The sequence below is a fragment of the Dama dama genome, chromosome 18, assembly GCF_033118175.1.
Source record: "Dama dama isolate Ldn47 chromosome 18, ASM3311817v1, whole genome shotgun sequence".
NCBI classification, from domain to species: domain Eukaryota; kingdom Metazoa; phylum Chordata; class Mammalia; order Artiodactyla; family Cervidae; genus Dama; species Dama dama.
This window is the reverse complement of record NC_083698.1, coordinates 41124000-41147595: the sequence shown is the minus strand read 5'-3', so window position 1 is coordinate 41147595 and position 23596 is coordinate 41124000. Positions and strand designations below refer to the sequence as shown.

Here is a 23596-nt window from a genome sequence, read left to right as displayed (position 1 = left end):
TGCTTATGGAAATGTTCTGATATATTTTTGGTAGGTTCAACATATCAAAAATTGAAAGTTGCAAAGGCTAGATTTTCCTCTAAATACTTCAGTTTAAGAATTGCTTATTGTCTAAGTTAAATATGAGCATTGAATTTCTTCATAGCTTAAATTGCTGTTAATATGAATGTTTAACTTGTCATCTCTATTTACAAGTTCATACCATAGTGCCATAGATGTCAAAATCAGAAACTAAGCTTTCTATTATGTTTAAAATATTATATCATGGAGTAAATAACTCATTCTTTTATTTCAGTGTTGATCCAAAAATTCTAGAGAGGGCATTTTGATGAAATCCAATTACAGCAGATTTTCTCCAGTTGTATATGATATTTTTGTATAACGCTAGACATAGCTGGCATTAAAATAAAACTTAAATGCCTGATATATATTAAATGCTGCACCGTCCAATTTCAAAAATGTCAACAAGTTCAGAGGTTTTTTTCATTTTTTGCTCTACTCACTGAGTAAATGGCAGAACTTGGCTTGTCAAGATCTTCTGTCTGTTAAAGCCCTGCTTAAGAAAAAAACCAAAAACTCATTATTATTTACTTTCATAGCAATTATATGATTATCCAAGCAAAAATTACATATTTAATAATTGCAAACAAGTTTCTTATACATATTTACAGAGAAATCCTGAAATTCCCTGCAGTGGAAGTGCAGAGTCTTAATCCCTGGACCACCAGGGAAGTTGCCCGATGTCTTTTTGATTATAGACATATCTACCTATGTATATATCTATATCTATTTATATGTATTTTCCCTTTAAATTCTTGTTATGTTATTTTAAAGAAATTTTGCAGAAACATTCCTTTTTACAAAACAGCTTTTATTGACATGTAGCTTAAATGTAATAAAACTCACTTGTTTTAAGTGTACAGCCTTCACCACAATCTAATGTCAAAACATTTTGATCATTAACCCCCAAAATGTATTGCTTATTTGTAGAGAGGGAAGCCTGCCATGCTGCTGTCCATGGAGTTGCAAAGAGTGAGGCAGGACTTAGTGACTGAACAACAGCATTTGTAGTCACTCCTCATTTCCACCCCCACCAGCACACAACCACTGATCTGTACATTTCATGTAAAAAGAATGATACAAGAGTGACCTTTTGTGTCTGACTTCTTTCCTTAAAGTGCTGTTTGTGAGTCTTACTCCTGTTGCAGCGTGTGTGAGTACTCCATTCCTTTTTCTTGCTGAGTAGAACACCATTGTATAGCTGTGCCATGTTTTGTTTATTCACCACTGGTGGGCATCTGGATTGTTTACACTTTTTGACTATTATGAATGGTGCAGGTATAAATATTCACATACACATCTTCATATGGACATACGTTTTCATTTTTCTTAGAATAATAACTAGGAGTGGAATTACCAGGTCAAAACTGTCAAACTGTTCTCAAACTGGCTTCTTCATTTTACATTCCCACAAGCATTGTATGAGGATTTTAGTTTCTCCCCATCCTTGCCAGCATCTGTTATTGCCTGTCTTTTCTATTTTTTTGGCCATGCTGCCTGCAGCATCTTAGTTTCCCAGCTGGGATCTGTCCTGTGCTCCCTGCAATGGAAGTACAGAGTCTTAACCTCTGGACCACCAGGGAAGTTGCCTGATGTCTTTTTAATTATAGACATTCTGGTGGATGTGAAGTGCTATCTCTTGGTGACTTAATTTGCATTGTTGTTTCTTTTAATTTATTATTTTGGTATTATAATTGTAATATACAGTCTGATGCAGTAAACCATCTACAGAATTATCCTATTCATGTGCTTTTTTGGTTTTATTCAGTATTAGACCAATGAAACCCTGTTCAGGGAATTTACTTTTGATTAAAAAAAAAAAAACTAAAAAAACTTACTCTTATTAAAAAACTTGTCTAAAGTAATTAAATAATACAGTTTAGAGGAAAGTATATACATTTATGTTTTAATAAATAGTTATTTTTTCTCCTCAATGTACATGAAGTGCTTTGGTGTGGACTCTTTTCTCACTCTTCCCGGTTGGTGTTAATCCTCTTATATGCAAAGTAAGTAATAAAATTGGACTTTCAAAAGCTCCAATCATGAATCAAAGGAAAAGTGATAGTTATTCTTGGGAATGTGATTGATTAAAAACAAGTCTTGGCAAATCAAAGAATGGATATATCTGAAACAGTTGATATGTTTACTTAATTCTTAACCTAAGCAAGTAATTTGAAATGGTTTCAGCTACTAAGATATAGCAGTTTCCACAGCATTTATTGAATACTTAGTGTGTGCTACAGTACTGTCCTGAGTACTGTACTTGTATTATCACAGCAATTTCATGAAATAGACATTACTACCATTATCCAAAATTTATAAGTGAGGAAACTTAAGATTCAAAGAAGTCTATTGGTTTCCTCAAAGTCACATAAAGAAGGCGTGATGAAGCCAAAATTTAAACTCAGTTGTAGTAGGCTTCATAATCTGCACTCCTTAACTAATAGCTATTCAACTCCCAACTTTATATCCAAATCTGGCCTGTTTCTTCTTTCACTTTACATTTTCTTGGCTATGGGCTCTCAGGTGGGTGTGAGTGGTGGGATTAAATCCATCCTGTGTGTCTTGTTTCCTGCCAGGACTGTAATCTATGACCAAACAGCAAATAAAATAAAATGCTCAGTAACTAGAACAGCAGTTATGTTTATTCATACAACTGTTATTTTAGCTTAAATGTACTTGTTTAGTCTGTTGGAAGTCTTGTACATATACTGACTAGCTTGGTTTGGGTCAACTTGTTATTTAAATAAGTTAATTTTTATGAATGCATGTTTGGCTAGGAGAATTATAATCTGTGTTGTTGGTGAATATCTTGTCATGGAGAAGATGAAGTTTGTTTTTTGGGGGGAGGTTTTCTTTCTTAAGCTTGATACATAAACTGTGTGCAGCACTGGAAATGGTAAAATGAAGACAAAGTAAAGTTTATATTTGGTCTTTCACTGTGTTTGGATGATTAAGAAACTAAAGAAGTGAACCCTTAATTTTTAAAACTGTTTAAGTAATGAATAGGTTTTAAAAAAGCTATTCTAAATAGTTTAATAATTTATTTAAACTATTTATTAATAATTTCCATTCTCATTGTTGAAATAACATTTACTGAAAGTTTTGAGTATCTATTAATTGCATGATGTTAAAACTTATAGACTTGGTTGTAAAAACTTTAACACCTGGGAATTGATGTTATAGATTTGTTAAACAGAACTTTAGTATTTACCCTTGGTAATGTGTTTTTGACCCTCTGATTGATTAAGTAAGGCATATTTGAATTATTTTCCTATGATTAATAATAGCAACCAATGCTTCCTTTCTTCTCACTAGCAGGGTCTTTTCACAATTTACTGTGCAAAGTTTAGTTAAGTAAAAATGTAGAAGTAAAATTATCTTTGCCAAGATGACTTCTTGGAGAAAGTTTTTAATTGGATAGTGCCTTGATTAATAAATCCACTGAGAATACACAGCCATGTACTAGCACGTTGGAAAATAAACAGTCTTTGTAAATTATGCAGAGTGGTATTGGTTTGCATTAACAGTAACGTTCTCATTAAAGTTGGACCAGGAAAATACACCACTGTGTTCTGCTTCTACTTTTACTACACATATAAACTGCGCCAACAGCAGACAGCCAAGAGCTGGGAAGGAAAGACAAACCAGGACTGTGTTAGGCCCCACAGCAGCAGAATTTCTAGAAACTTCTCTGTAGGGCTCTGTTGTATTAATTTTATTTCCCTCTGTTCGCCATTCCTCTCTGTTTCTCCTGTTTACCTGACATTGAAATGGAGAGAGAATCTGATTGGTTCAGTCTGAGTCAGCTGTCTCACCTGAAATCACTGGAGGAGGGGCCTATGCAGGATCAAATTACACAGACCAGGTCCTTTCACATCTCCCTCAGAGTGTATTAGGACTTCAGTCCTTTGTTTTTTAGTGGTTGAGTAATTTTACTTAAGTATGTGTGAAAGGCATTAAATCAACTGTATACTTTTTAAGCTTTTAAGTTACAGATTACAACTCCATATTAAAGTTGGGAACTTGGCATTCAGGGGCTATTGAGGACCCCTGACATTACACTGCATCACTAGATCTCGTTAGCTCTCAGTTTGCTGTGAGGGTGAGTTTTTAATCTCTTTAGGATCCCTGATACAACACTACATCACTCGCTCTCATTTGCTCTGAGGGTAGACTTTTACCCTCTTTAGGATCTAAGGGGACACCAGGAGAGGATTCAGACAAGACAGTCCACGGCTACTGCTTTCTCCTGTATGTCCAGCCCCTACTGATTGCACCAGGGGCCAAAGAACTGATGATGGCCTTTTCTCCTTGGCTTCTTCCAGAACTTGGAGTTCTCCCAGTTCTACCATGGGGCTGTTTGCCAGTCTGCCTTGCTTCTGTCCCCTCCCTTTCCTGTGTGAACCAGTTAAATTCCTTCCATCACCACCTAATGCAATTTAAGTTACACTTCTACCACAGGAGTCCTGTATGAAATGTTGTTTTCTTGGGCTTTTGAGTATTTTAGCACTTTGCCTCTTTAACTCCTTTTTTTCCCTTGATATTCTAGGATGTAAATCTCTATCTGCCCTTTTATAGTACTAGAATTTCTGACAGTTTTGTTATTATGGCATAACTTCTCAGCTGAAAATTTCTGTTACATAACTCATAGAAAAAGCCTTATTTATTTTCATAATGAGACTTAAATTGATTTTGAAAAATGAGTTACTTTCTTGACAGTACTTTCCCGTGAGAAAATGTATTCAAAACCATCTAGCCCAGTACCTAAATACTTGTGTCGCTGAGTCGTGTCCGACTCTTTGTGACCCCATGGACTGTAGCATGCCAGGCTCCTCGGTCCACGGGGAATCTCCAGGCAAGAATACTGGAGTGGGTTGCCATGCCCTCCTCCAGAGGATCTTCCTAACCCAGGCATTGAACCCAGGTATCCCTCATTGCAGGCGGATTCTTTACTGTCAGAACCACAAGGGAAACCCAATACTTGATGCTACTTGGATAATATGACTGCTATTTCCTCTTGATTTTTTAATGTTTTAGTCATAGTTTAAAAGTAATATATGTCTCCAGTACAAAAAGTGGAAAATGCATGTAAGTATAATAAGGTCACACAATTACCCTACAATTAACATTGTGAATTTACCCCAACAAAATTAGGATTATATTGTATTTAGTTTTTTATATCCTGTTTTCTTGCAAAAATATTACTTTTTCACATCACTAAATATCCTTTTAGTGGCATAATTTTAATGAGTATAATAGTCTCTTGACTAAATATGCCATAATTTATTAATTAAACTCCTCTACTTATATATAAGTATAAGGGAGCTGACTGTGGCTCAGATCATGAACTCCTTATTGCCAAATTTAGATTTAAACTGAAGAACGTAGGGAAAACTACTAGACCATTCAGGTATGACCTTAATCAAATCCCTTATGACTATACAGTGGAAGTGAGAAATAGATCTGGGACTAGATCTGATAGACAGCCTGATGAACTATGGACGGAGATTCGTGGCATTGTACAGGAGACAGGGATCAAGACCATCCCCATGGAAAAGAAATGCAAAAAGGCAAAATGGCTGTCTGAGAAGGCCTTACAAATAGCTGTGAAAAGAAGAGAAGTGAAAAGCAAAGGAGAAAAGGAAAGATATTCCCATTTGAATGCAGAGTTCCAAATAATAGCCAGGAGAGATAAGAAAGCATTCCTCAGTGATCAATGCAAAGAAATCGAGGAAAACAACAGAATGGGAAAGACTAGAGATCTCTTCAAGAAAATGTTCAAGGGAACATTTCAGGCAAAGACGGATTCGATAAAGGACAGAAATGGTATGGACCTAACAGAAGTAGAACATATTAAGAAGAGGTGGCAAGAATACACAGAAGAACTGTACGAAAAGACCGTCACGACCCAGATAATCACAATGGTGTGATCACTCACCTAGAGCCAGACATCCTGGAATGTGAAGTCAAGTGGGCCTTAGAAAGCATCACTACGAACAAAGCTAGTGGAAGTGATGGAATTCCAGTTGAGCTATTTCAAATCCTGAAAGATGATGCTGTGAAAGTGCTGCACTCAATATGCTACCAAATTTGGAAAACTCAGCAGTGGCCACAGGACTGGAAAAGGTCAGTTTTCATTCCAATCCCAAAGAATGCTCAAACTACCGCACAATTGCACTCATCTCACATGCTAGTAGAGTAATGCTCAAAATTCTCCAAGTCAGGTTTCAGCAATATATGAACCGTGAATTTCCAGATGTTCAAGCTAGTTTTAGAAAAGGCAGAGGAACCAGAAATCAAATTGCCAACATCCGCTGGATCATCGAAAAAGATGAGTTCCAGAGAGTTCCAGAAAAACATCTATTTCTGCTTTATTGACTACGCCAAAGCCTCCGACTGTGTAGATCACAATAAACTGTGGAAAATTCTGAAAGAGATGGGAATACCAGGCCACCTGACCTGCCTCTTGAGAAACCTGTATGCAGGTCAGGAAGCAACAATTAGAACTGGACATGGAACAACAGACTGGTTCCTAATAGGAAAAGGAGTACGTCAAGGCTGTATATTGTCACCCTGCTTATTTAACTTATATGCAGGGTACATCATGAGAAACGCTGGGCTGGAAGAAGCACAAGCTGGAATCAAGATTGCCGAGAAAAATATCAATAACCTCAGATATGCAGATGACACCACCCTTATGGCAGAAAGTGAAGAGGAACGAAAAAGCCTCTTGATGAAAGTGAAAGAGGAGAGTGAAAAAGTTGGCTTAAAGCTCAACATTCAGAAAACTAAGATCATGGCATCTGGTCCCATCACTTCATGGGAAATAGATGGGGAGACAGTGGAAACAGTGTCAGACTTTATTTTTTTGGGCTCCAAAATCACTGCAGATGGTGATGGCAGCCATGAAATTAAAAGATGCTTACTCCTTGGAAGGAAAGTTATGACCAACCTAGACAGCATATTAAAAAGCAGAGACATAACTTTGCCAACCGTCTAGTCAGAGCTATGGTTTTTCCAGTGGTCATGCATGGATGTGAGAATTGGACTGGGAAGAAAGCTGAGTGCCGAAGAATTGATGCTTTTAGAACTGTGGTGTTGGAGAAGACTCTTGAGAGTCCCTTGGACTGCAAGGAGATCCAATCAGTCCATCCTAAAGGCGGTCAGTCCTGGGTGTTCACTGGAAGGACTGATGCTGAAGCCGAAACTCCAATACTTTGGACGTCTCATGCAAAGAGTTGATTCATTGGAAAAGACCCTGATGCTGGGAGGGACTGGGGGCAGGAGGAGAAGGGGCCGACAGAGGATGAGATGACTGGATGGCATCACCGACTCAATGGGCATGAGTTTGAGTAAACTCCAAGAGTTGGTGATGGACAGGGAGGCCTGGTGGGGTCACAAAGAGTCGGACACGAATGAGCAACTGAACTGAACTGAACTTATATATAGTATTCATGTCATTGAACTAATTATCTCTTTAATAGCTTTATAGAGACTTTTGAGTCGGGAACATTTTCAAGCTTTTGAGATATTAGTCCTTATAAATGTAACCATTCTCTTGTCATACCATATTGTATATGGATACCCTGTTAATCCCTTTCAAGCTCTTTATTCTAGACCTTCTTTATGTTTCTTGGGCTCTGATACCCCACATCAGCATGTTCTCCAAGTAGTTGATCTCTTTACGCTGCTAGGCTGGGTTACCCCAACATGTGGTCCTCTCCTTACCCTTCCCACAAGGTCCCCTTCTATACCCCGCTTTGGTTAATAACCCACCACGGTTACCCCTGTGTGTTAGTCTCTTGACACCCTTCTTTCCAAGCATGCTCAGCCCCCTACCCCCCAGGGGACTCTGACCCATCTAATGGCTGTACTCCTGAATTGTTCAGGAGAAGCAGGAAGAAAGAGAAAGGAAGCTATACAGTTAGAAGACTTAATGAAGGGCCTTGCCAAGAGCATAGCATCATGCCTGGTATGTTGTAGATATTTGGTGGCAGGGTGCGTGTTTGTATATTTAATTCTTCCCTCCTGATCCTGAGATTTGGTGGTGAAAGAGAAAATACAAACATGTAACTCAGCTGACTCCCAGCTGACTGTTTCTAATACCATCTCATCTGCATTTGCTCTTCCTGGTGTCCCTAATCTAACTCACTCTAGTTGATTCTGTATTGTCTCCCTGACTGGTTATTTCCTACCTTTAGTTAGTTAGTTCAGTCACTCAGTCGTGTCTGACTCTTTGCGACCCCGTGAATCGCAGCACACCAGGCCTCCCTGTCCATCATCAACTCCCGGAGTTTACTCAAACTCATGTCCATGGATTCGGTGATGCCATCTAGCCATCTCATCCTCTGTCGTCCCCTTCTCCTCCTGCCCCCAATACCTTCCAGCCTCAGGGTCTTTTCCAATGAATCAACTCTTCTCATGAGGTGTCCAAAGTATTGGAGTTTCAGCTTCAGCATCAGTCCTTCCAGTGAACACCCAGGACTGACCTCCTTTAGGATGGACTGGTTGGATCTCCTTGCAGTCCAAGGGACTCTCAAGAGTCTTCTCCAACACCACAGTTCTAAAAGCATCAATTCTTCGGCACTCAGCTTTCTTCACAGTGCAATTCTCACATCCACACACGACCACTGGAAAAACCATAGCCTTGACTAGACGGACCTTTGTTGGCAAAGTTATGTCTCTGCTTTTTAATATGCTGTCTAGGTTGGTCATAACTTTCCTTCCAAGGAGTAAGCGTCTTTTAATTTCATGGCTGCCATCACCATCTGCAGTGATTTTGGAGCCCAAAAAAATAAAGTCTGATACTGTTTCCAGTTTCCCCGTCTATTTCCCATGAAGTGATGGGACCGGATGCCATGATCTTAAGTTTTCTGAATGTTGAGCTTTAAGCCAACTTTTTCACTCTCCTCTTTCACTTTCATCAAGAGGCTTTTTCGTTCCTCTTCACTTTCTGCCATAAGGGTGGTGTCATCTGCATATCTGAATTTTATGGTCCCCCATTTACTAAACTCCCATCTTCCATGTTTCAGCTAATGACTTGGACTCTATTTAAATGTGATCAAGATTATTTGATGTGATTATGTTTATCTAATAACTTCAAAATGTTTCAATATTTTTAGCTTTCTTTACCTTCTTTCTTAAAACTCCTGTTTGCCATTTATTATAGTATATTAATATGTATACTATACTCCCTTTATATATGTAAATATAATGGTTTAATTATCATATATAAATATATCATACAGCCTCTTCCTACCTGTTTAATTTTTCTAAGTCTCCTTACTTGATTTTGATACTTCTTCCCTCCAGTTGAATATTTACCCTTCTTAATATTTTGTTCTTGATCTCACTAAGTTATTCTGTTTCTCTAGATTATCAAATTGACCACATAATGTCACAACACCTAGTTTAAGCTTCTGAGTTCCAATCTTTTCCTTTTTTGTAACCTTTTCAACTCTCTGAATTCAGACATAATTCTTAGCTGTCTTAGAGCTCCAAGAGCTTTTTTCAAACCTGTGGGTTTTTTTTTTTTTTTTTTTTTAATTCCATGCCATGGTTAATGATACCTTTGCAATTCAAGGTACTTAAGCCAGAAATTGTCATGTTACCTCTTTCCCGTGCCCCCATATTCATCAGGTTTCCTGTTATACCTTTTGTCTCACAAATACTGCTCATTTTCAGACCAGCTCTCAGTGATGTGTAGTACGATAGTCCTTACTTCATTCCGTTTTGAATTATACTGAACTCTGAGTATTTTTTCTTTGGATTTATAATTTCTTAGAAGCACATTCTACCATGATCATCTCTCTTTATTGAATTAAAGAATACCCTTCAAGACTTTTTTTCTAAACTTGAATCAGTGTTTTACTATATCATTAACTGGCTTTTCTTAGGCAGTAGAAACTTGGTCATGGTTTGTGATTCGATAGTATGTATGTGGCCTATAATACACTATGCTTAGGGTTAATCCAGGTAAGAGAGTGGTTTTAAATTATGTATAACCTACCAGAATCTGTGGGAAGATGTGAAATGGCCTTAGCTGTTATTACTAATAATGAATGGAATCTTTGCTAATTAACCAGATTTTAATATCTGTAGATGAGGATGTGTTTTCAAACTTTGATGTTTTAATCCAAATGCCAGAGGCCGGGTAGATATGTTGTAATTTAAAGTGGGTTAAATTTCATAAATCTGTTTTCTTCCTTTAAAGTTCTATTCTCCATCTAAAAAGACTTTTTACTCTTAAAAAAAGAAGTTTTATTTTTTTTACTTTGCCTTCTATTTAAGCAGCTTTGCTTAAATAACACTTTAAGTAACACTTTTGGTATGAAACGATTCTGGTAGTAATTGATAGCAAAAGAAATAAATGACAGTTGAAGCAAAAAGATTGCCAGGAAACCTCTTTGCTTATGATTATTCCTGTTTATTCTTGATTTAAAGTTCTTTCCCCAGTTAGGATACAGTTATCCCCCACTTGTTGAAAGTGTGGTGTACACCACTTGCTTTTACAAAAGGCCTACATTGGGTTCGTTGCTACCCACCCCCTAAAAATAATTCAGAGAGTATTTTCACTTTTATGAAAAAAGGTGAAAAGTGAAAATAGCATCCAGCGTTTGTTTTGCAGTGAGTGAGCTGTTCAAGGGGCCGCACACACCCTGAGCAGCAAGAATGCACCGCCAAACTCTTTCCCCGGGAACAACATGAAGCATCCCAGCTGCCACTGCTTTGAACTGTGTCTATGAGCATCTGTGCTTTATCTCGATTTATTTTGTGCCTTTGTTAGCAAGATGTGTCTTAAGATAATTGGTTCTTCATTTTTCATTTTAAGCCTTTTTGGCCTATAAACAGTTTCATAGGAGTGCTCTACTTTCAGAAAGTGAGAAAAACCCTATCTTAACTTTGAATACTTAGCCATTTTAGGTCCTCTTGCCCCCAAAACTAGAATTATAGGGCAGTATTTTAATTATTGGATTAAAAGGCTTCTGTGATTTGGCTTGGGCTTCCCTCGTGGCTCAAACAGTAAAGAATCTGCCTGCAATGCGGGAGACCCAGGTTCAATCCATGGGTTGGAAAGATCCCCTGGTGAAGGAAAAGGGATACTCACTCCATTATTCTTGCCTGGAGAATCCCGGACCGAGGAGCCTGGCGGGCTCCAGTCTGTGGGGTCTCAAAGAGTCAGACACGACTGAGCTACTGCACTTCATGCTATGATTTGGCTTCTCATATGATTTTTAGAGTTCTAAAACTGATTCAGAAGAGTTAAAGAGTTTGTAATTTGGTAGTTGTTCACATTCAAAGGAGTTACTAACTCATGTCGTGTCTTCAGAACACACCTTTTTTCTGACATTATCATCACTCATAGTTTATATTGTGTAATGAAATGATTTAACTTCCTCATTTGATCCTCATCATTAAAGTTACCTGAGTGTCTGACAATTATAGGAGTGTGTGTGTATGTATGTAATGGACAGTCAGAAACATTGGACAATATGTTGATTAAAATAAGATATTGTGAAAAAGGGAGAGAATAGGATAAGAGAGCATATAATTGGAGATGTAATGGGAATTTGCTATTGAAGATACATAGCAGGTTAGCACCAAGGCTTTACATAGGAGCAGTTTTAAGGACTCAGATATTCCTAGGCACTCAGTAGCTAAATTTGTTTGAGAGGCAGTATTTATGGGCAAAAAACAGTGAAAACTTATTTGATATTCAAAGCATTGAGAGCTTTTCCTTGAAATAGTTTAAAAAAGTTAACCTACATGTCCATTGACAGTTGAATGGATAAAGAAGATGTGGTGTTTATTTATACAATGGGTCATTAGCCATGAAAAAGATTGAAACAATGCCATTTCAGCAACATGGATGAATCTAATGATTATCATATTAAGTGAAGTAAGTCAGACAAAGACAAATATCATATGATATCACTTAAATATGGAATCTAAAACAGTGATACAAATGAACTTTTTTGTAAAAGAGAAATGGACTTGTAGACATAGAAAACAAATTTATGGTTACCAAAGGTATACATCAGTAGGTTGGGATTAGCATGTCAGATGGTAAAGCGTCTGCCTACAATGCAGGAGACCCAGGTTCAATCCCTGGGTTGGGAAGATCTCCTGGAGAAGAAAATGACAACCCACTCCAGTATTCTTGCCTGGAAAATCCCATGGATGGAGAAGCCTGGTAGGCTACAGTCCATGGGGTCGCAAAGGGTCGGACACGACTGAGCAACTTCACTCACTCATTCACTACTTTACATACAATAGACAAACAATGAGGACTTACTGTATAGCACAGGGAATTATATTCAATATCTTGTGATAACTTATAATGCAAAAGAACTTTAAAAAGAATATGTGTGTGTGTATATACATATAAATATATAAATAGATCACTTTTTTGTATACCTTAAAGTAACACAAGATTGTAAATTAACTATACTTCAATTAAAAATGGTTATAAAATTAAATTTTAAAGTTTAAAAAAGTCAAAAGAATTAGTTTCCACTAATTCTGGGGAGAGATTTGTCTGGAAGTTAATAATCCTGATGATTTTAAATGACCCTAATTGTTTCTTTAGGATTTTTTAGTAGTGTGAACAGAAGTACCATATAATTTCAGAATGTCTACCATGACAACATAATTTTTTTACTATAGATATAAGTTTTCTTTCATTGGTGATCTGTATCCTCAGATCTACTGTTTTGTTCAATAACTTTACTTCTGTTGGTTTGCTCACCCCCGCCTCAGTCCCATGTTTCCTATCATCCTTGTAGATAGATCACCGTGAGAGTGGAGACCATAAAGTTTAGTTGTCTGGGTAAATGAGATTTTGGGTGTTGACAGTTCTGGTTTCACTAAAAAACTGTATGTAATTCTAGAAAAATTTTATCTTGGTTATTAATTAAGAAAAGGACACTTAACTTTACATCCTTGTTTGCTTTTTTTCTTAGTACCTTCTGCCTTGACATTTCCAGCTATCCTTTTGATTCTACTTTTTTCCATGATAACACTGAGTCTTTTCTCTCCCCATACTGGTACATAAAGAAAATTAATCTCTGGTCATCCAAATTATCTTTAGTGAGTCTAAATGTTGTCATACAACCTAGAGGGGTGAGTTGTTGGGGAAAGTGGAAGGGAGGCTCAAGAGGGAGGGAATATATGTATACTTACAGCTGTCTTACATTGTTGTATGGCAGAAACCAACACAACATTGTAAAGCAGTTGTCCTCCAATTAAAACTTTAAAAAAATTGTCCTGATTTAATTTAAATGTGATTAACTTCATCAATTTAAAAATGAGGTATTTGAGGCCTGGAGAGATTGAGATTTGCCAAGAAAGGAAAGAACTAACATCCACAGAGCACCAACTGTATACCAGACAAAATCATTTTATATTCCAGTTCTGTGAAATATGTTCATTTTTCCCCATTTTAAAGAATCTCAGAGGTCAAGAAACTTGCCAAGGACCATAAGACTAGTCATGGTGGAGGCAGGATGAAAAGCCAGTTCTCTTGCAGAGTCCAGGGTCTCTTCTAACTCCTGTCAGCAAACATTAAGAGCTGATCAACTGAGTCAGTGCAGGAACATAGGATTAAGAAGCCAAAACTTATAAATAGAACAAAGGATATTTTCTGATTGATAATTTTCATTTTTATAAAAAGACTCAAAAACTAATTATCGTGAGTTGTACTGGAAATCAATTATCTCGAGATTCTTTAGCCTCTTGTCTTGTGCTTTTAACAGACACTCTTGCTGACAAAGGCAGGCTTCATTTGTCCCGGCACGTGATTGGCCTTTGATGTTTGTTGAATGAGGCCAAGCTTGGAGAGGATTGGGCTCTGTGTTACTTTTTAAAATATTTACTTATTTTTATCTATTGTGGCATGTGGGATCTTTCAGTTGTAGCATGTGGGATCCAGTTCCTCGACCAGGGCCTGAACCCAGGCCCCTTGCATTGGGAGTAGAGAGTCATAGCCGCTGGACCACCAGGAAGTCCCACCTTTTAAACCTGATTTGGTGTTTGTGAGAATTAATAGCCTACTTTTCAGAGTTTCTGAAATGATATTGCAAAAAAATGAAACAGCATGAAAGTAGTAGGAAAAATTAGGGCTCTAACATAGTATTATGGAATGCCCATTCATTAATGAAAGAGCCGAGTGTTTAAAGTATGTGTGCAAATCTGGGCCTCCATTTGCCCTGCTTATATTTATCTGTGAACTCTACATCTTTTATTTAAGCACTTCATCTAATTAACTGTTGGTAAATACATTTTTGAAGCAACACCTTCTCTTTAGCCTCCTAATATCTGATCCACTGTTCTTGTGAATGTGATGACCTAAGTAGTAATCAGATCACCCAAGAGTAGCTTTTCAAATTGTTTTTCAGAGGTATTTCTTTTCTGGAATCATACCTGACACATATTTCCCACTTCACCATTTAATTATCTAGTCTTTCGTATTTGTATTCTCGATACCTTCATTTTCATTATTATTTCTTTTCCAGAGAAGCCAGAGCCAAGTGGCAGACACCTGGACAAAGACAGTCCTTTTTTTTTACCTACCAGTTCTCCTCTCATTCCTCTCTATCCCTCCATCCCTGACTGTCCCTCCCACCTCTCCCTCTCCGTGCCCCACCCTTCTATTTCTCTTCCCCATTTTGTCTCAGTATATAGAAAAAGAAAAACCAGAATGATGACAAGTAGAGGTAGATGATTCCTTGCAAAGATAATATTCATTGACAGAAATGTATTAGTTTCTCAGATAACCAATTCAAATTACTTTTTGGTTCACTAGACCTGGGTTAGACTCCTGCTTTATGAAAATAGTACATATCCATTGTAGGGAGAAGAAGCGATACAGTATCAGTGAATATAAAGCAGAAAATAAAAGTGCTGTTTTTTTCTGTACTTTCCAGAGACACTATTAATGGTTTTTTATGTATCTTTTTGAAATGTCTGCTATATATATATATTTACATACATGTTTAATGTAGTTAATTAGCTCCATCCATTTGCCTTTTATAAGTAGGTCTTCAGAATGTCATAAAGCATCTATTAGTTCAATTTTAGTGCGCTTGATATTACTAAATTATAGTATTTCAATTTCTTTTCTCATTTTTTCCTTAAAATTATTTTTTTAACCACTTTCAGGATACTGGTCCCTTGAATATTTTCTTTATTTTTTAATTGTTTTTTTAAACCAATCTTAACATTTGCATTGTACTACTTTGATGCAGTTGAAATAATTGATTAAAAGTGCTTCCGGGAGTGTTATGTTCTGAGTAATTAAGAATTAAAGCCTGTGAGGAGAAAATTTAGAATTATGCTTGCTGTCGTTATGGGGAGTATTGTAAATGATCCATATAAGATTAAAAGACCTGTTGTTGAAGATAACAGAATGCATCTATAGCGGGCAAAGTGTTTGGTCTTCTGGGACCTGGTGAAAACGGCTGACTGCTGATTAGCTCTGGTTGGGTAAGATTACACCAGAGGCTTAAGGTGTTTGGGGCATCTGTGGGAGTAATAATCAGAGCATTGATAAAAATTGCTATTTGTACCGAGCAAGATGAGAATAGACCCTCAGAGAACTCTGTAAATCTGTCCCCCAGCAGTCACGCAAACAACTTATCAGTAGTGACTTACAGTAAGGGGCTCCACGGGCCTTACCCCTTCGGCCAGTCTTAAACGGGTGTCAGCAAGAAGAAAAACTAACAAAAGACAGAAGGCTTGACTCTGGGGGGGGAGGGCAAGGGGTTCCTCTGGATTGCAGACCACATCGCACGGACCCCTGGCTCTGACCCCCGTCCTGGAAGAAGAGGAAGACGCAGAAAAGACTAGTTTTGAGTAAACTAAGTGTGCATGTGTGAGTGCCGAGTCGCAGGAGTGGTGTTGAGGCTACCAGGAAGAGATCCATGCAGCCACTTTGGGCTTTGTTTGTTAGGTGTCAGTCTAACAAGTCACTAGGTTGCTCGGGAAGGAAAAGAAAAAAATGTTTAAATGGGGGAAAAAAGCCATCTTTTTAAACAAAAATTATTTTGCCTACAGACAAAAAAAAAAAAAAAAAAAAAATTTGCTATTTGTAGCCAGGCACCAGAGAATGAATGTTACTTTCTTAACATGTATAAAAGTATTGGCTGCACATTAGATGTTAATCAGAATTTGAGTCCTCTCTTATAATACAATAGAAGCAATGTTTTTCCCTCCTTGAAGCACAGCATCATATGGAGAATATGGTCAAAATTCATGGAACTACTCATACATTAATTATGTAGGTATTTGTCTAACAATAAAACATTATTTGCATATATATCCTTTTGTTCCTATAGAATGTTAGGCACTTTTCTAAACACCCAAAGAGTGGAGGCATTTTGTGGGTCAGGGAAGAGCAGTTAGGCAGTTGGTAGCTAAAATTTGAAAGTGGCCAAAATATTACATAATATTTTTCTCAGTTAAAGAACATACTATCTGATTAAAAGGCCTTCTCTGTTAGACACATGTTACTACTGAACTTCTCTTAATATTTTGTATGGCATTAAAATATAATGTAGTTATTGTCTTCATGATTTTTCACAGAACTGTATTTGAACTTGGCCTTGGCATTTAATTTTTTGTAGAAGAAATAAATACACAAGAGAAATAGCTATCGAGGTTAGGTGATTTAGTCAAGTCTGTATAGTATGTGTGAGTCAGAAATAGCATATAACCTTTGGAAAACTTGTCAATTTTTTTTTTTTTTTATACACAGCTCTGCAAATTATTCTTTATCTATGACCTTAAGTCTTGAGAAGATCATTCTTCTCTTCAGTTTGTTTCACTTCTCTTTTTGCTCTGTTACAATTTACTGTTAAGATTATGTTTCTTTCAAGGGAAAAGCTTGACCCCAGCCGCATGTGTTCTAATCTTCTATCTTGCCAGATTTCAGGGTGGAATAAAGTGAGGCTTTAGGTCAGAAAGGAGTCTTCCTTTCTGAATTCCTTCCCTGTCCCTTCTAGTGCTCTGCTACCACCCTGATTTCATGATGTTTCTGAGGTCCTATACACATATCCCAGGATGCAGTTTTCAGAGACAATTAAGTCTGAATTGATACCTAAGGGTAGTTTGTTAATGGCATTATATATCACTAAGCAGAACCCTGAGCATCTCCTGAAACACCTGTGGTTAGCTTTAAAGACTTCTATCTTGTAGTTTTCTTCAATAAACCAGTCTGCTTATGTAACTAAAGGGTCTGCTCCGGTATTATTTTCAAAACAAAATGAAAACTAAACAAAAGAGAACTGATGTTTCCACTTTAGAGAAATTTAAATGCTTGTAATTGAAAATGACACTTAAACCTGGTTTAAAAAAAAAAAAATCCCACAAGGTATTCTGTTACAGCAAAAGTTGTTCCTCCTCTCATCCATGAAATCTTTGAAGAAAAGTTGATTACCCAGTAAAACAAGTCATCATTTTCTTTTTTATATTTTTATAGCAGTCAATATTCTGCATCACCATTCGGCTATTTGCAAGAATTTCAGCCTTCAAAAAGCGTTTCCACTTTTAAACACTGCTTCTGCAAGGTTTATTAGACTTTCTACGCCTTTTAAAATCTGGAGCCATTTAGTAGCATACTGTGGTTGTACTGGCATGCTTTTTTGATTTGATCTGTTGTACATGCATTATTTTATTTTCCCTGACTTTAGAACTGTGGGGTATATATTCCCATGTCCATATTCTTGAAATAAAAACACTTGGATGTTCTTGTATCCCCTTGTGATCAGGTTAAGCATGGTCAGACTCCATGCTTCCGTTGCAGGGAACTAACATCCATCCGTAGTCAGGGAACAAAGATCTCTCATGCTGCATGGCACAGCCAATAAATTAATTACTTTAAAAACACAAAAAACCACCACAGTTCTTTTTAAAGAGAACCTAGTGCATTGTTTTGTACCTGAAAACAAAATACTGCCAAAATAATTATTAAACATATTGGTACCTGTGTCTGGGAAGTCACATGGGCAGAGGGGCCTGGTGGGCCGTGGTATATAGTACAGAAGAGTTTTACGTGACTTAGCTACTAGGGTGTCCCTGGTGGCTCAGCTGGTAAAGAATCCACGTGCAGTGTCGGTGACCTGGGTTTGATCCTTGGGTTGGGAAGATCCCCTGGAAAAGGGAACGGCTACCCACTCTAGTATTCTTGCCTGGAGAATCCCATGGACAGAGGAGCCTGGCAGGCTGCATACAGTCCATGGGGTCGCAAAGACTCAGACACGACTGAGCGACTTTCAGCACTCACTCACTAGTTACTAAGCAATAACAACAAAACCTACTGTTTATTGGTTTTGGTTATTGTTTCACTGAAGAGTACGCAGTACATTGAAATAGTTACATATTTTAAAAAAACAAATGTTGATTAAATTAGCCCAGTCATTCTGATACTTACCTTTTATGATTTTAAGACAGATGGTTGATTGAATTCAGAGTTTAAGAGAGTAAGGGGAAGCTAGTCATAGTTCAGCACTACCATTAGGACTAACCATTCGGTTATTGCTTACCTAGGACTTAATCATGCTTTCTAGAGACTGATGGCAGTTTCGGTTAAGTATATGTGACTTAGTTTACATGTTGAAGGATTTTAATTTGCAGGGTATTAGTATATCATAAAGTGGTTTTCAAAATAAGAAAAACGTCACAGGAAAGTGATGAAAAAGAACAGTATTTCAAGGAACAGAGAAATTAGAATAAATAAGATTAACATGTAGGAGAGAATAACAGATGTGAAGGGTACTTACAGAACAGCCCCAGACACACACTGAATGTCCGGGCATTTCTTTCTCTCTGTTAGAAAATGTGTAAAAGTGTGTACACCCTTAAAAAGTCTTTGTAAAATCACACCTTTAAAAAAATGACTTAACAATTTTTTTTACCTCCTTTATGTCTGTCTTTAAAACATTATCAGCTTATCAATTTATTATTTCTTGAAATGAGATTTTAAAAAGAATGGGTAGAAAAGAGGACTTGTGGGTAGAAAGATCTTGTGAGTCAGAATAAATACTCTTTGTTGAGTTTACTCATGTCTTTGCCTGTCTCTGGTCACTGTCTCCAGTCTCTAAATTGTAATTATCTGAAGTAATTTTAATTTCTCAGAATTCTAATTTTCAATTAATGCTCATAATGAAAGCTCTTAGTTTAAACTATAGGCTTTTGACCCATTTCAGTGTCCTCTTGAATATAGGAAATTGAGTGGAAATTGGAGATAATAGGAGGCAAAAGAAAAGAACTTGGTTAGGAACAGTAAGAATGGTTTGTTCATCCTGCCCAAGTAAAGGTGTATTCAGAGAACTTTCCAGCTTGTAAGAGTAATAGGCACAAGCTGCAAAGAATTCTACTTCGTGATGCTTTCTCTGTGTCTTAAGTTGCTTTCCTGACTTTATTTTTCAACTTAAACCTTACTCTAAGTGGGTAATTGTGGTCTACCTGCTTATGAATTTTTACTTCCAAAGAATATTGATATTTTTCCTTTAAAAATAACTCCATAAAGAGTGTGTCACTTGGGAGTTTTTTCTTGAATGTACCAGGATTTTAACAATGATGTTAGTTTAAAATAAAAGATTCCCTAGGGTCATTGCCCTAGGCTTTTAAACTTCAGTAGTGTATCAGAATCATCTCGAGGGATTGTAAAAACAGATGGTTGATTATCGAATCCATATTTCTGATTCAGTAATTCTGAGGTGAAGACAGTTGGCATTTCTATCAAGTTTTGAGATGGTGCTAAAACTGCTGGTCCTACAGGCATTCTTTGAGAACCACTGCCATACAGCATGGGTACAGAAGCATGAGACAGAGCTGGATCTAATCTGTGTTGAATGAATAACTTGTGACTTGTAATTCAGCAGAGTTGTATTTGTTGGATGGGCTCCAACAATGATCATTTAATGTAGTACTGTTTTTATTTTATTTTCATAGATTGGAGCATATGATCAACAAATATGGGAAAAATCTGTTGAACAAAGAGAAATCAAGGTAACAAGGTTATTTTGTATATTCTATAAATTGATTATTAACCACAGTTTATTTAATATCTTTCTGCAGACCTTTTAAGGTACAAATTAATATTATGCATTCTGTCCACGCTTTTATATAATGGAGTAAAGTCTTTTATGATGGTATATTCATGTGTCTTTACCTCTGATTTTTCTTTTTGGGATCTTTAGCATCTTTCTGTTTTTTTTAAATTTAATTTCTAATGATTATTTTTTGTCAGCTCTTTTCCCCTTTCACTTGTCACCTTATACTTCTAGTTTACTTTTCCTCCCTTTTGATGCTGTCATTGCTCTGTACAGTTTATTAAACTGGTAAGTGTTTCAGGATTTTTCCCGCCTGAGTGATACTGTGCAAACGCTGCTCTGCTTAATCGAGATCTGCTTTTTGGTGTTACTAACAATGACTTGGACGCAAACAGAGTCGCTGAAAAGTTGGTCATTTTTGGAAAGAATTTAGGAAAGTAAAACATTAATTAAAATGTTTCTATAGTTTGCAATTTCTTTTTGAACGTGTAATCATTTACAGTGATAAGATGTCCTCATAGGCTACCTTGCTAGCATGAAAACTATTTTCTAACTAAATTTGGTTTTGTTTCTCAGCAGTCACACCTTTTCAGTAATAAGATTTATATTTTTCATTTGCATAGATGATACTAATCAGTGTGTTCCTGCACGAGCTAAACTTAATATTGGCCCAGAGAATGATAGTTTAGTTGCTTTATATTTTGTACAAAAAGTTAACATTAAATTGAAAACCCATGTCTATATTTGCTTAGAAATCTGTCAAAAAAAAAATCTAGTATTTAGACAACTTAGTCATCTGTAATAAAGAGCAAGACTCTACCATTTGTCAGTTTTAATCTTTGAACTGTTGTCATGAAGAGTTAATACAGTCAACAAAGTTGCAGTGAGCACTTGCTATGTCTTAAGTATAGGATTAAATCATGGGGACAAAAAAGATAAAGTATACTATAATTATGGAGACGAGATACGTGATTACAAATGAGATGAATTCAGTTAAGAGAGGGATGTGTAGTTCTCTGGCAGGGTACAAATTTGGGAAGCCCCGCTAGTGAGGTTAGGAAAGATTCACAGAGGAAGTGACTCATGAGTTGAGTTTGACACACATTAGGGAGAATGAGGAAAACATTCCAGACAGAATGAAGAGCTTATGAAAATAGACATGATGGAAGGAGCATGACTGACTCAGGAATCCTCAAGGAACTTGATGGGTGATAGGTTGGATGGAGGAAAGCAATTAGAGTGATGTGGAGAAAAACAAGAAAGGAAAATGAGTTCAGATCTTGAAGAGGTTTAACTGCTTTACCTAAGAGTCTAGACATAATTTAGAAAACAACAGAAGAGACATGAATGAGTTTTAAGCAGAAAAAGTTACCTGGTTAGATTTCTATTTCAACAACTTCACTAAGGCAGCACTAAGTATGGTGGGAAATATTAGAAGAGGAGCAGATACATAATTCTGTTTTAGAAATATTCAGGTGGTACTTGGCAGAGAGACTGGGGAGTCCTCAGTATTTAAAGTATGTATGTCTGTATATATGTATACATATGTACCTGTGTGTTAAGTCGCTCAGTTGTGTCCAACTCTTTGTGACCTCATGGACTGTAGCCCACCAGAGTCATCTGTTCATAGAATTCTCCAGGCTAGCATACTGGAGTGAGTTGTCATTTCCTTCTTCAGGTAATCTTTCCAACCCAGGGATCGAACCTGATTTCTCACATTGCAGGCAGATTCTCCACATGTATACATATGAAAGTGAAAGTTTCTCAGTTGTGTCTGACCCTTTGTGACCCCATGGAATGGTCCTTGGAATTCTTTAGGCCAGAATACTGGAGTGAGTAGCCTTTCCCTTCTCCAGGGGATGTTCCCAACCCAGGGATGAAACCCAGGTTTCCTGCATTGCAGATTGATTCTTTACCAGCTGAGCCACCAGGGAAGCCCAAGAATACTGGAGTGGGTATCCTATCCCTTCTCCAGCAGATCTTCCTGGCCCAGGAATCAAACCGGGGTCTCCTGCAATTGCCAGCTGAGCTACCTATGTGTGGGTGGTTTTATGTTGTTCAGTCGCTAAGTTGTGTGCCTGGGTGTTATGTATATTATATATGGTACACATTATACAGATACGGCCATAGGACTCAGTGGATTTACACTGAATGATGAGAGAAAAAGGCTGAGAACAGAACATTGGGAAACAAGATTTAACGGATAGGTTTATTAAAAAAAAAGAGAGATGTAAGTGAAGGAGGAAAGAGAAATGAGAGATTGTGAAGCAGTAGTCTGAGAATATCACAAAGAGCTGGAATAGTCAAGAATATTAGCAGAGAGGTCTACTAAGATGCTTTAAAATGCTCTTTGACAGTCTTTAACTTGTTGGGCAAAATGTTAACTACCTTAAGAGGTTGCGTTACCAGTTGGCACATTTGGATGTTTTTGAAATTAACTCCCCACCCCAAATCTGTCTATCTATGTGCAGTTTTTTAGCTTTAAGTGCTCATCACCAATTACTATTTTACTTATGTAATCTCCTCATTTTTTTTTTATTTTTTATTTATTTTTTTTTTTACCACAAATAAGATCTTTTATTTGTCACCATTAAGAGTCTGCATTTTAAACCGATTCTTGGACTGGTGGTTCGTATCCATCAGCTCGTTCAACTTTAGCACCTGTCTCGTCCCCAGTAGCTTTTCCAGAACTACTACCTTCACCATGTAGCTCCATGAGTTTTCCCAATTCAAATTTAGGCTTCTTCAGCATTTTTACTTTTCTAACGAAGACATCATGGAGCGGATAAATAGATTGGCAAGCCTTTTCTATGTCTTTTCCAATGCTATCTGGAATCAATTTATTGACCACCTCTTTCAAGTCGTTTGTCTGCACCTCTCGGGTCATGATCTCCATCATCTTCTTACGGATCTGGCGCACCTGCTGGTGCTGGGCATAAGAAGTCTTCCGGATCTGATTGTTGCGCTTTTTAGTAAAGCCCACACAGAACAGACGAAGCAAGTAACCATCGGTAGTCTTGACATCAACGTGAGCTTCAATCATGGTCTGCCATTTTTTGACCATGGAGCACATTTTGTCACGGGTAAGATCCATACCATGAAAATTAGTCAGGCAGTTTTTGCCCTGAACATCCTCAGTAATTAGCTTGAATTTTCTAAATGCTACTTCATCATTCTGCAGATCAGCAAGACTCACTTCAAAAACACGACCTTTGAGGCCATCAGACGCGATTTTGGTTCCTTGAGTTCTCGTGACCAATGTTTTCCCAATATTCCTTATATTGAACATAGCTGGTGCTTTCACATCATACCAATCTTTTTTAGAAAATGGGTCAACCACTTTCTTCTTGGCTCCCTTTTTGCCTCCTTTCGTAAGGCGCTTGTTCTTGCCGACCGCCATGGTGCAGCTCAGAGAGCCAAAAAGGGATCTCCTCATTTTTAATAGATCTATTTTAATGCCTAAATAGAGGCTAAGGTAAGGG

At 37.2% G+C, this 23596-nt stretch overlaps 2 protein-coding genes across 5 annotated transcripts in view; one reads left to right on the top strand and one right to left on the bottom strand.

The window, feature by feature from the left end:
* PHTF2 (putative homeodomain transcription factor 2) overlaps nucleotides 1-23596 on the top strand; it is a 130896-nt gene that overhangs the window by 54276 nt on the left and 53024 nt on the right. For all 4 annotated transcript variants that reach the window (XM_061165158.1, XM_061165160.1, XM_061165161.1 and 1 more), the window contains one exon: nucleotides 20014-20070. In XM_061165158.1, the coding sequence (XP_061021141.1) occupies nucleotides 20014-20070 (57 nt within the window). The remainder of the gene's footprint in view (nucleotides 1-20013; nucleotides 20071-23596) is intronic.
* On the bottom strand, nucleotides 22662-23536 carry LOC133072179 (small ribosomal subunit protein eS1). Its single transcript, XM_061165154.1, has one exon. It carries the CDS (start codon nucleotides 23512-23514, stop codon nucleotides 22720-22722), a length of 795 nt encoding a protein of 264 aa, XP_061021137.1. The 5' UTR covers nucleotides 23515-23536; the 3' UTR covers nucleotides 22662-22719.

Bases quoted from the DNA above. Each gene is read 5' to 3' on its own strand.
- LOC133072179 (XM_061165154.1), bottom strand. From the start codon at position 23,514: ATGGCGGTCGGCAAGAACAAGCGCCTTACGAAAGGAGGCAAAAAGGGA.